The sequence below is a fragment of the Callospermophilus lateralis genome, chromosome 3, assembly GCF_048772815.1.
Source record: "Callospermophilus lateralis isolate mCalLat2 chromosome 3, mCalLat2.hap1, whole genome shotgun sequence".
Classification (NCBI taxonomy): Eukaryota; Metazoa; Chordata; class Mammalia; order Rodentia; family Sciuridae; genus Callospermophilus; species Callospermophilus lateralis.
The window spans coordinates 46,818,844-46,831,752 of record NC_135307.1 but is presented as its reverse complement, the minus strand read 5'-3'; the positions used below and the strand labels follow the sequence as shown (position 1 = coordinate 46,831,752).

The 12,909-nt window shown below is 36.4% G+C and overlaps 1 protein-coding gene across 5 annotated transcripts in view; it reads left to right on the top strand.

Moving 5' to 3' along the window:
• Ralgapa1 (Ral GTPase activating protein catalytic subunit alpha 1) overlaps positions 1 to 12,909 on the top strand; it is a 236,119-nt gene that overhangs the window by 174,709 nt on the left and 48,501 nt on the right. For all 5 annotated transcript variants that reach the window (XM_076850209.2, XM_076850208.2, XM_076850206.2 and 2 more), the window contains one exon: positions 4,193 to 4,348. In XM_076850209.2, the coding sequence (XP_076706324.1) occupies positions 4,193 to 4,348 (156 nt within the window). The remainder of the gene's footprint in view (positions 1 to 4,192; positions 4,349 to 12,909) is intronic.

Sequence of the window (12,909 nt, the reverse complement as noted above, 5' to 3'; positions counted from 1 at the left end):
AACTAGCAAAAATATCCTTTGAGGGAAAAAACAGATGAAAGAGAACTTGTTACCATTAAGTTTTACCCTGAAACAATCACTGAAACAAGTTCTGTTAACAGAAAGGGAGTGTGGTAAAGAAAGGAAGAGAGCATGAAAAGAAAAATTAAGGGTAAATATTCCTTCTTCTCTGGAGTTTTTCTAATTATGTTTGACAGTGGAAGCAAAAAATTATAACACAATCTGATGTATTTCTAAATACATAGAGAGGAAATATTTATGACAGTTATATTACAAACAGTGGGGAGGGTAAAGGGAAATACATTAAGTTAGGGTTACTATACTCAAGTAGGTATATTGATAGACTGTGATGATCATACACACACACACACACACACACACTCACACATAATGATTCACATTCTTTTCAAGTGCCCACAGGACATATCATACACACACACACACACATACACACACACACACACACACATTATGATTCACATTCTTTTCAAGTGCCCACAGGACATATCTCTCTCTCAGACACACACACACACACACACACACACATTATGATTCACATTCTTTTCAAGTGCCCACAGGACATATCTCTCTCTCAGACACACACACACACACACACACACACACAATGATTCACATTCTTTTCAAGTGCCCATAGGACATATCATACACACACACGCACCACACACACACACACACAATGATTCACATTCTTTTCAAGTGCCCATAGGACATATCATACACGCACACACACACACGCACACACACATGACCTAGGGGGCAACCAACCATTAAATAGTATTCAAAAAAGAATACTCCAAAAAAGTAATAGATAAATAAAAATAGAATTCTAGAAAATGTTTAAGTAACCCATAGGAGTCAGAAAAAAATTAAATAAACCCTAGAAAACAAAAAAATAATAATATTAGGCATAAGCCCTACTCTGTTAATAATTATGTGAAATATAAATGCTCTAAAAAACAAATTAAAAGACGAAGATTGGCAGAATGGATTAAAAAGTATGACTCGCCCATGTGTTATCTAAAAGAAACTTTAAATGTAATAGTAGAATCTGGCAGAAAGTAAGAGGATGGGAAAAGTTATGCAATCAAAGGGAAGTTAGATTTGCTATATTAATACTGGAAAAGGTAGATTGTAGAGCAAAGAAAATGACCAGAGACACAGGGACATTATATAATTTATGCAAGGATCAGTCCACGAAGAAGACAGAGCAATCCTAAATGTATATGCATCAAACAACAGAACTATAAAAGATGTGAAGCAGAAGCTGAAGAATAGACAGATCCACAATTATATTCCCCCTCTCAGCAGTTGAGAGAACTTGATGGAAAATCAGCAAGTATATGGAAGAATTCAATACCATCAGCCATCAGGATCTACTCTACAATTTTAGAGCCCTTCACCCAACAACACAATGATTCACATTCTTTTCAAGTACCCATAGGACATATCAAGATAGACAATTTCCTAGGCCATAAAACAAACCTGACCAAAATCAAGAGCATTGAAATCATGGAATATGTTCTCCCTCCATAATGGAGTCAAACCTGAATTCATTAACAGAAAGGTAACAGGACAGCTGGGGTTGTGGCTCTGTGGAGCACTCACCTAGTATCTAGCTCAACCATCTAACTCATTCTCATGAAAATGGCCTTTTAATATCCCCATACAAAATTTTATGGACTTGGGGTACTACAATGATTTGTTTACAGGTGTCCTACCCTGTGTTTTCCTTTAATGCCAGGAAAAAAAAAAAGAAAAAGATTCTTTAAAAAAAAAAAGTAATGGAAAAATCTTCAACACTTAGGTTACACACAACATGATTCCTTTTATAAGATATTATTGAAATGACAGTTGTAGAAATGGAAAACAAATGAGTGACTTCCTGGAGTTAAGGAAGAGCCAGGGTGAAAGGGATAGTAGATGCAGCTCACATAACAGGGCAACATGGGGGATCCTTGTGGTATTGAAAATGTTCATCTCTTAATCATATCAGTGTTAGTATCTGCAGTTATCTCCAAGTATTTAACTTAAAAACAGACCAGCAAAATGTTACAAAGGTGTTTATAGCAAAGGAACACTAAATTGAGACTTTCTTTTATCTTCTGTATATAATCAGATAATTGACATGAAAATAGATCACTTTCTCACTTTAAAAAAAAAAAAAACTATACCGAGCTACCATTTTTCACCCATCAGATTAGCAAAGATCAAAGTTTGATATATTACTGTATTTGAGAGGATACAAGGGAAACAGGCATTCACATATATTGTTGGTGCCCTTTAAAGAAGGCAATTTGGTAGTGTGTTTCAAAATTAGAAATGTCCCTGCCCTTGACTTGAAGTTTAACTTCTAACTTTCTGTCCACAGATCTGTTTTCACAAATAATACATGATAGATGCTCAGTGTTATTTACTGAAGCATTGACTTGAGCAAGATTGGAAACAACCTAAATATCCTTAAAGTAGGAAACTAGTTATATTATTATACATCAATATAATGAGCTTCCATGAAGCCATGAAAACAAAACAAAAAAAAAATGATGAAACTCTTTGTAGAAGGGATATTTTTCAAGATATTTTAAATACAAAAAGCAAGATACAGAACATTGTATTTCCATATTTCTTGTGTATATACACACCACCTTACACAACATTTAATTATATATGCAAAGAATGCTGTTGGAAGAATACTTAAGTTGTTTTCTAAGAGGGGTACTGAGTAGTGATAGATGAGAGATACAGAAAATATTTTGGTATACCTTTTTATACTTTTGAGTTTTTAATAATATACTAATTAGCCAAAACTAAATTTTAAAAACAATTGTAAGAAATTGAAGTGATCTTATAGTAATGGCATAAAAACAAATCTTTCTTTCATATGTTCAACAATTAGTAATTAATAATGAGACATGTTTAATTCACATAGGAATTTATTTTTGTAATTCTCCATTGTATCGGGTATTCAGATTTTATTGTTTAAAACTATATGTATAAGGGCTAGTAAAAGTATATGTACAAGGGCTGGAGTTGTGGCTCAGTGGTAGAGCACTTGCCTAGCATGTGTGAGGCACTGGGTTCATTTCTCAGCACTGCATATAAATAAATAAAATAAAGGCCCATTGACAACCAAAAAATATTTTTTGATAAAAGTATATGCATAAGTGCTTTTCTCTAGTAAAAAGACATTAGTTTTAGGCTTTCTTTTTTCTTCGTTGTATTTCCCTAATTTTCTCCAGTGACCATAATTTTTTTGTTTCTTTGTATCACACAAGTCAATACGATCCATGCAATGATCTTGATATTAATGTGTATAGTCGGGAGATAAAATTTTTAAAGTCCCTCTTGTAGTTTTTTTTTAATGTAATTGAAGTATAGTTCTGCATTGTTGAATTTTTGATCTGGACTATGATTGGTTTTTAAAAACTAGGAAGCCAGTTTTATGAGTAAATATGACACACCTAATTAATCATTCTATCAAATTGACATTACTGTTTTAACTCTTCCCCAAATCATTTCCAGATTTGATTTTTACTCTCTGAACTTGTTTTTCACCCTCAGTCTTCATAATTTACTATTAAAACCTAGTTCCCTAACAAAAAATGCATAGTGCACAGCAGTTAATTTCTTTCCTAATTAACTCCTACTCATTAGGAATCCTCATACTTAAGAAAAAATATAGGCTAGTCTTGAACAGATTAGCTCTTCCTCATACAGTGATACCTCAGTATCCTTGGCAGATTGGTTTTAGGACCCCTTTTGGATACCAAAATCTGTGAATGCTCAAGACCCTTATATAAAATAGCATAGTGTTTGCATAATGCACACCCTATTGTATACTTTAAAAAATCTCTAGATAATTATAATACCTAATAGAATGTAAATGTTACATAAATAGTTGTTATACTGTATTGTTTAGGGAATAATGACAAACTGTTTGTACCTGTTCAGTACAGACACAGTTTTTTCTGAATATTTTCAGTGCATAGTCGGTTAAATCTGTATAAATGGAAGATGCAGATACAGAGGACCAACTACAGTTCTAGATTTAGTATTTATTGATAACATGTAAAAGACTTTGTTCCCATTGTTTGTGTAAAGTGAATGAATCATTTTCAATGGTATTTTTGAATTGTATTTAGTTGACTCATTTTATGTGTCTCATTGCTTCTAGGTAAATCTTACGAATCATTGTGGTTTTATGGGTGGACTACAAAAAAACAAAAGCACTGGACTGACCACTCCATATTTTGCTACCTCTACGGTCGAAGTAATATTTCATGTATCAACAAGAATGCCTTCTGATTCCGATGATTCTTTGACCAAAAAAGTAAGTGCTGAGAAAAAAGTACGTTAGAGTTAAAATCTAATAATAAAGAAAAAATATAAAATATGTAACTAATCCAAGTGATCAAGCACTATTTCTCAGTGTAGTATCTCTATACCCAGTGTGGTCTTCAAAAACAGGATTATTTTAGAGTAAAGTGTAATTTCCTCAAAGAACAATGGTTCTTTAAGGATTTTGTGATTAAAAAATAGTTCTCTTTTTAAAATTTTTATTAAGTATATTTGAAATTTACAACATGTTGTGAGATATGTATAGATAGTAAAATGATTACTACAGAGAAGCAAATTAACATTCATCATTTCACTTAGTTACTTCTATATGATAGAAAAATGCAGCTAAAAATCTATTGTTAAACTAAAATCTCAAATACCATACAGTTATATTAAACTACAGTCCTCTGCCGCAGTCTGGCTGGGCACAATTCAGGAGCCACTTGTCAAAAGAAAGAAACTTTATTTTTAGAACCGCACAAGCCAAACAAAACAGCTCCTCCGGAAAAAACCCTCAGAGCCCAACTGCCACCATCGGCTTCCCACAAGCCACACTCCCCAACCACCAGCCTCCACACCTCCCACAATCCTCTTGCTCTTGAGGCCGATTGGCTGGGTCGCACGGGCGGAGCCAAAAAGTCCCCCAATGAGCAGCTCTATGGCCTGAAAGGGCAGGGAAACGGCCCAATGAGCTTCACCGCAGAGGAGCCAATCAGCTAGATGTTGCTGGGGCCGCTGTGAGCCAATCATCAGCTGGCAGTCTGAAAGTTTGCTGGGGCCCCTTCGACTGTGGCTCTCAACATCTACCCCTCTCTGTTTAAACAACAAGCATGTGGCTTAGGGACCGTGCCTGCCTTAGGTTGTCCAATAGTACATATGGTACTTACCCGTTATTGGATGAACTGACCTCAAGGCGTCAGCCTCCTGTCTTAGGTTGATACCATTGTAATTGGATCTTACCCGTCACTGACTACCAGTCCAGTATACAGCCACACCTGTGTAGAGGTCTTCTTACCAGCGGGGGGGTGAGGTTCTTTGCCTCACCTCTGTTGGCCCCCAAATTTTAGCTGGACGATCATGACAAGCAGAAGGGAGGAAGATACACCAAGCCAATTAATTTTAGCTGAACGATCATGACAAGCAGAAGGGAGGAAGATACACCAAGCCAATTGATGGCTCCTTTTGGAAAAATTGTACTACCGATGACACCATCAGCATAAATACCCCAACACTACCAGAAGTCGCTGCACCAACAGATAGTTCACAATGCATACAAGTGAGTTCACAATGCATACAAGTGATACATAGTCCAGGCAAGTTCTGCAAGCAGTTCAGTGATGGCTATTGCAGAAGCTATAGATTGGTTTTATCTTTGTCTTCATGCACTGGGATGAAGATAGGAATTCTGGAAATAATGGCTAAAGAAAAAATTATGTAACATTCCAGAAGGCACTAAAAGAAAACAATTTTCTTAACAATTTACATTGTCTTCACTGAAGATAGGAATTCTGGCAATAATGGCTAAAGAAAAAATTATGTAACATTCCAGAAGGCACTAAAAGAAAACAATTTTCTTAACAATTTACATTGTCTTTAAGAGAATTATTAAATATAATGAAAGGAAAGGTGAAAGTAAACAAACAGATCTGTTAACCTCCTTTTTTGTTCACATATTAAAACAATCCTTAACAGTTGTTTACCTAATTTAAATTAAACCATTTAAATCACGTGAATAAAAAAAATTATTTGGATCCATTTTTTCATGAGCGCTCATCATATATGACATATGGACATACGTACGTTCAAACATATAACACAAAACACAAGTGTGCACACATAATACATACGACACATAACATAATAGTAAAGGCCTTATAACTTTTTACAGGTGAAATCTCCATTGCAATGTTTAAAAACTCTATAGTCAAAAAATATTACTGATCAGCAAAACATTAACCTAGGTCTGTATGAGCTCAAAAAAACAAAATATGGGAAAGGGCAATAATAAAAGAGATATTGAAAAAAGCATTCTGGTTCTGTCGAGATGTAAGAATAACCAAACTGGAGTTCTGGATATCAGCTGTTGTGGATTTGAGCCAAATCATCTTCTTTTCGATCTGTAGAAATCGATTTAGTTAATCTCTCTGGAATCCTGATCAGCTGCTGTTCTCCCTGTGGAAACACATAAACAGACCCCCAACTCCAGGCAATCACTGGGTCAGGACCTTAGTTAATCTCTCTGGAATCCAAATCGGCTGCTGTTCTCCCTGTGGAAACACACAAACAGACCCCCGACTCCAGACAATTACTGGGTCAGGACCTTTCCATTGTCCTGTTAGAATATCCTTCCAAAGTACCTTGGGCTTATGTACATTTTTTGGACACATATGCCTTTCCGCAGCACTAAGCCCTGATGAATCCAAATTTAAAAAGTTTAGAGTAAAAAGGGTTATTTTAAGTTTGTCTTTGGTGAATATATACCCCTTCCCAATTCCTTCTTTTTGCTTTAATAAGTACATTTTAATAGTTTGATGAGCTCTTTCAACTATGCCTTGTCCCTGTGGATTGTATGGGATTCCTGTTATATGAGTAATGCCAAATGATGAGCAAAATTGTTTAAAAGAGGTAGAAGTATAACCAGGGGCATTATCTGTTTTTAACTGTTTTGGAACGCCCACAGTGGCAAAATTTTGTAAGCAATGAGCTATAACATCTTTAGTTTTTTCTCTGGCATGAAGGGAGCCCATCAGAAATCCAGAAGAAGTATCAACTGTAACATGCAAATATTTCAATTTTCCAAATTCTGGCAAGTACATGACGTCCATCTGCCAAATATGGTTAGGTATCAGTCCTCTAGGATTGACTCCAAGATTAACTTGTGGTAAAAAGGTCACACAATTTTGACATTGTTTTATTATTTGTCTAGCTTGTTCCTTAGTTATTTTAAAACGCTTTTGTAAAGTATTAGCATTGACATGGAACTTTTTATGAAAATTTGTAGCTTCTTCTAGTGTAGAGAAAATATGTATGTCATGTGTAGTTTTATCTGCTAAATCATTGCCCAAACTAAGGGCTCCAGGCAATCCTGTATGTGCCCTGATATGTCCTATAAAGAATGGATCTTTTTTGTCCCAGATTAGACTTTGTATAGTGGAAAGCAAAGAGAAAACAGTAGAGGAAGGGGAAATCCTACCAGCATCTTCAAGGGATACTATAGCATTAACTATATACTGACTATCGGAAAATAAATTAAATACAGAATCTTTAAACATCACAAAAGCTTGTAATACTGCATTAAGCTCTACCTTTTGAGCTGATTGTTTGGGTACTAAAAATGTAAAAGTTTGATCAGGTGTAACTATTGCTGCTGTACCATTATTTGATCCATCAGTGAATATATTTGGAGCATTCCCGATAGGTGTTTTTCTTGTCATTTTTGGAAAAATTACAGGATGCGATGACCAAAAAGACAATAAAGGATTAGATGGTAAGTGGTTATCAAATGAAACATTAGATTTGCACATGATTATTGCCCAAGTATTTAACTCATTAGCTAACTCATCAATTTGATTCATAGTATATGGAGTAATAATTTTATTGGGAGAAATTCCAAACACTCCCTTTGCTGCTTTTATTCCTTTGAGTATTAATTGTCCTACAGCCTCAGGATACCTAGTAAGAATAGTGTTAGGAGAATAAGATAAATGTATCCATAATAATGGACCTTCTTGCCAAAATACTCCTGTAGGAATATTTTTTGTTGGTAGTACAATAAATAATAAAGGCAAACTTATATCAATTCTATCCAAATGCATATTTTCCATATATGTTTCAATGATTTTTAATGCCTTTCTTGCTTCAGGCGTTAACATTCGGGGTGAATTTGGATCTGATGGGCCTTTTAGGATATCAAATAAAGGTCCCAACTCTCCTGTTGGTATACCTAGATAAGGCCTTATCCAATATATGTCTCCTAATAACTTTTGAAAGTCATTAAGTGATTTGAGTTGATCTACTCGTATTTGAATTTTTGGTGGACGGACCATGGTTGAGGATAATAGAACTCCTAAATAATTAATTGGAAAATTTAATTGTACTTTATCTATTGCTATCTCTAGATTATAATTTTTTAATAAGTTTGTAAGTATGGCATAACATTCTAGCAATGTGTTTTTAGCTTTGTGTGCTAATAATACATCGTCCATATAGTGAAATATTTGTAGTTCAGGATTTTGATTTCTAAGTGGCTGGATTGCTTTGTTAACATAAATTTGACACATAGTTGGGCTGTTAGCCATCCCTTGAGGGAGTACTTTCCATTCATATCTCTGATCAGAACCTTCATGATTCAGTGCAGGGATAGTAAATGCAAAACGTGGACTATCCTCAGGATGAATTGGAATTGAAAAAAAAAACAATCTTTAATATCTATAACTAAAACATACCAAGTTTTTGGCAAAGCAGACAATTGAGGAATCCCCGATTGAGCAGGTCCCATAATAACCATCTCATTATTAATGCCTCTTAAATCTTGCAATAATCTTCATTTACCAGATTTCTTTTTGATGACAAAAATGGGAGTATTATGGGGAGATACAGAAGGTTGTATATGTCCTTCCGCTAATTGTTGTTTGACCAGATCATGGGCTGCTTGTATCTTTTCTTTAGTCAGGGGCCACTGAGGAACCCATACTGGTCTTTCTAATTTCTAAGTAATTTTTATTGTCTCAGTGGCCCTTTCTGAAAATCCAACCCATGTCTGTCTGTTCCTTGATCTATTTGTATTGGTGCTGCTATACCTTGTTCTTGTTTTTTTAATCTTTTTCCTTTCCTAAAACCTTGTCTAGTCATAATAGTGGGTGCATTCTGGTTGATGTTATTTGTTAATGTCAAACCTAATTGATCTAGGACATCTCATCCCCGTAAATTTATAGGAAGATGATCCAATGCATATGTCTGTATAGTTCCTTCATATCCTTCAGGATCCTTCCAATCTAATACCATTGCACTTCTATGGGCATTAGTCACCACTCCTAGGCCTCGAAGCGTTTGAGTGACTTGTTGTAATGGCCAATGTTTTGGCAATTCTTGACGAGAGATGATGCTAAGGTCTGCACCTGTATCCAGTAGCCCATTAAATTTATGTCCTTGAATATTTAGTTTTAGCATGGGGCGAGATAACGCCAAGGTCGCGGGTTCGTTCCCCGTACGAGCCACCAAATGCCGCAGTCTGGCTGGGCACAATTCAGGAGCCACTTGTCAAAAGAAAGAAACTTTATTTTTAGAACTGCACAAGCCAAACAAAACAGCTCCTCCGGAAAAAACCCTCAGAGCCCAACTGCCACCACCGGCTTCCCACAAGTCACACCCCCCAACCACCAGCCTCCACACCTCCCACAATCCTCTTGCTCTTGAGGCCGATTGGCTGGGTCGCACAGGCGGAGCCAAAAAGTCCCCCAATGAGCAGCTCCGTGGCCTGAAAGGGCAGGGAAACAGCCCAATGAGCTTCACCGCAGAGGAGCCAATCAGCTAGATGTTGCTGGGGCCGCTGTGAGCCAATCATCAGCTGGCAGTCTGAAAGTTTGCTGGGGCCCCTTGGGCTGTGGCTCTCAACAGTCCTCCTGTTAATTAGCTCTCTAGACTTGTTCATCCTGCATATCCACTGTTTTGTGTTTTAACCTATATCTTTCCATTTTCTCCCCTCAGTTGCTTTAGACATGGTATTATTCTTACTACACACACACACACACACACACACACACTTATATTCCACATATAAATGAGAACGTACAGTGTTTTTCTTTAGTTTATTTAACTTAGCATAATGTCCTCAAGATCCTTCCATATTGCAGCAAAATGCAGAATCTTCTTTTATTATAAAACTGAATAATTTCCATTATATATACATACATACAAAAACATACATTTTCTTTATTCATTCATGAATATAGATGCTTAGGTGACTTCCAAATCTTTTGAGTCCAGATATCTTTTTTTTTTTTTTTTTAATTAATTTTTATTGTAGGTTGTTCAGAGTGCAGATATCTTAATGAGGTAGTTATTTTTATCCCAGAGGAGGGATTACTGAGTCATGTGGTAGTTTCTAACTTATTTAGGAACCTCCATGCTATTTCCCACAATGGCTGTACCAATCTATATTCCCCCCAACAGTGTGCAAGGGTTCCCTTTCCTCTGTTTTCTCACCAACATTTATCATCTCTTTTTTATAGTAGCCATTTTAACAAATCTGGTAGTGTTTTTGTGTTTCCTGATAATTAGTGATGTTGACTATCTTTTCATGTACCCGTATACTATTCTCCAGAAAAATATATGTTTGGGTCCTTTGTCCATTTTTTAAGGGAGTTATTTATTTTAGCATCATTGAGTTTTAAGAGTTCTTTATAAGTTTTGAATATTAATCCCTTATCAGATATGTGGTTTGCAAAGTTTTTTTTCCTAGTCTATACATTGCCTTTTTAGTTTGTCAATTGTTTCTTTTACTATGCAGAAGCCTTATAGTTTGATGTAGTCCCATTTATTTATTTTTGCTTTTGTAGCCTAAACTTTTAGTGTGATATCCAGAAAATCATTGTCCTATGATTTCTTCTAGTTGGTTTCAGGTCTTACACTTAAGGGGTTTTTTTGTCTATTTTGAGCTGATTTTTAGTGTATGGCATAGAATAAAGATCTGATTTCATTCTTTTGCATGTGGAAATCTAGTTTTTCCACACCATTTTTTGGAAGATTCTCCTTTCCCCTATGTATTCTTGGCACCCTTGTCGAAATTAATTGACCATAAATGTTTATAGTTATTTCTGGACTCTATTCTGTTCCATTGGCCTGTGTTTCTGTTTTTATGTCAGTACCATCCTGTTTTGGTTACAGTGATATTATTTAATATTTTTGGCTAGCTCCCATAGCACTTCATTATTTCCTAAATGGTTAAAACAACAAGTATGTTTTTTATAATGTTGAACTACTTTAGACCTCAGAAGCAGGTCTCAGAAAGGTAAATCAACCCCCACCCCACCCCACACATACCCCTACCTACCTTCTGATGTCCTTTCACCTTCCTTTTTCTCCTCAAGGCAGGCTGTGGACACTAGAATTTCTGTTTACCTAGGAAGGTCAAAGGAACTATCTTCCCTGACTTTTCTGTCTAGGAGTCTGCCATAAGGAAATGTTTTAACATACTTTGTCTAAGAGTAGATCATAAGACCTCCATTTCAGAAGGAATTTTGCCATGTACCCACAAGGAAGGAACGATGCAAAAGAAGCCAAGAAGAATCCAGACAGACAGGCCTTGCTGGATTTTCCCACTTAGTCCATTAGCATTAGTTCAGACTCTTTGTCCAATCACATTTGTACAATGCTTCAATCATGCCTATGCAATGAAATTTCCATAAATATCCAACAGGACAGGGTTTGAAGAGTTTCTAGATAGCTGAACACATGGGAGCTTCCTGGAGGGTGGCATACCCAGAGATGCCATGGAAACTCTGCACCCCTTTGTAATTTTCCATGTAGTAAACCAGCAAATATGTTTCTCTGAGTTCTATGAGCTAATCAAGCAAATTTATCAAACCAAGGAGGGAGATTTGGGAACCCCAGTTTATAGCCAGTCAGAAGCACAGGTAGAATACCCTGGGACTTGTGATTGGCATCTGAAGAGGAGGTTGTACTTTTGGAGACTGAACTCTGTGGGATCTGATGTTATCCCCAGGTAGAACTGGATTAGATGACACCCAACAGGTGTCTGCTTTTGTAAAATTGCTTTCTTGGTTCCCTTACACAACTGGTGTCAGAAGCCATTATCATCCTTTTTTGAATGAGCATATGGGAAAAGCGGATTTCAAGTTTGGGTTTTCAATGTGTCATCAGAATTACTGTAGGTTATTAATATTATTTTATAGCACTCAATGTACCCAATGTGCAGCCATATATCAGTTAGCTTCTGTTTTTACATTTACCATTTTGTCACTATAATCAGAAATAATGAGTTATCTTCTACCATATAGTCAATAGTTTTACATAATGGTTTACAGTTTCTAATGGTAGAAGGGAGGACTGGGGAGTTGGCTGAGATATTTATGAGGTAGGATATAAGGATAAGGAAGTTTTCGATTATATGACTAGTGAGAGGGTAATCATAAGAAGTTGGCTGTTAGTAGGATAAACAAGAGAAAGGCAACCCCATGCAAGACTCCCTGTTACAACAGGATGGCTGTTAGTACCCCTAGTATAGAGAAACCTCTGGTGCTGCCAGGCCTGCAGGAACCTTGGTGACTTCTTACCGGGTCCTTATTGTTGTCCCTTGATAGAAGTGGCGATATCCCAGTTTCGTGGCAGTGGCAGCCTCAAGCCTATTTGTATCCTGATGTTGAGCTGTGGAGCCACGCTTTGGTGAATAAGGAACCCCAGAGCTGGGTAGCTCCCTGCGTGGGCACAGGGTGGGCCTCTGTCAGGATCTCTGGCCGCGGTGTGCTATTAATATAATTTTAAATCACAGAGTACAATACCTCCAACTTTCTTTTTCTTTCCCATTACTGCTTT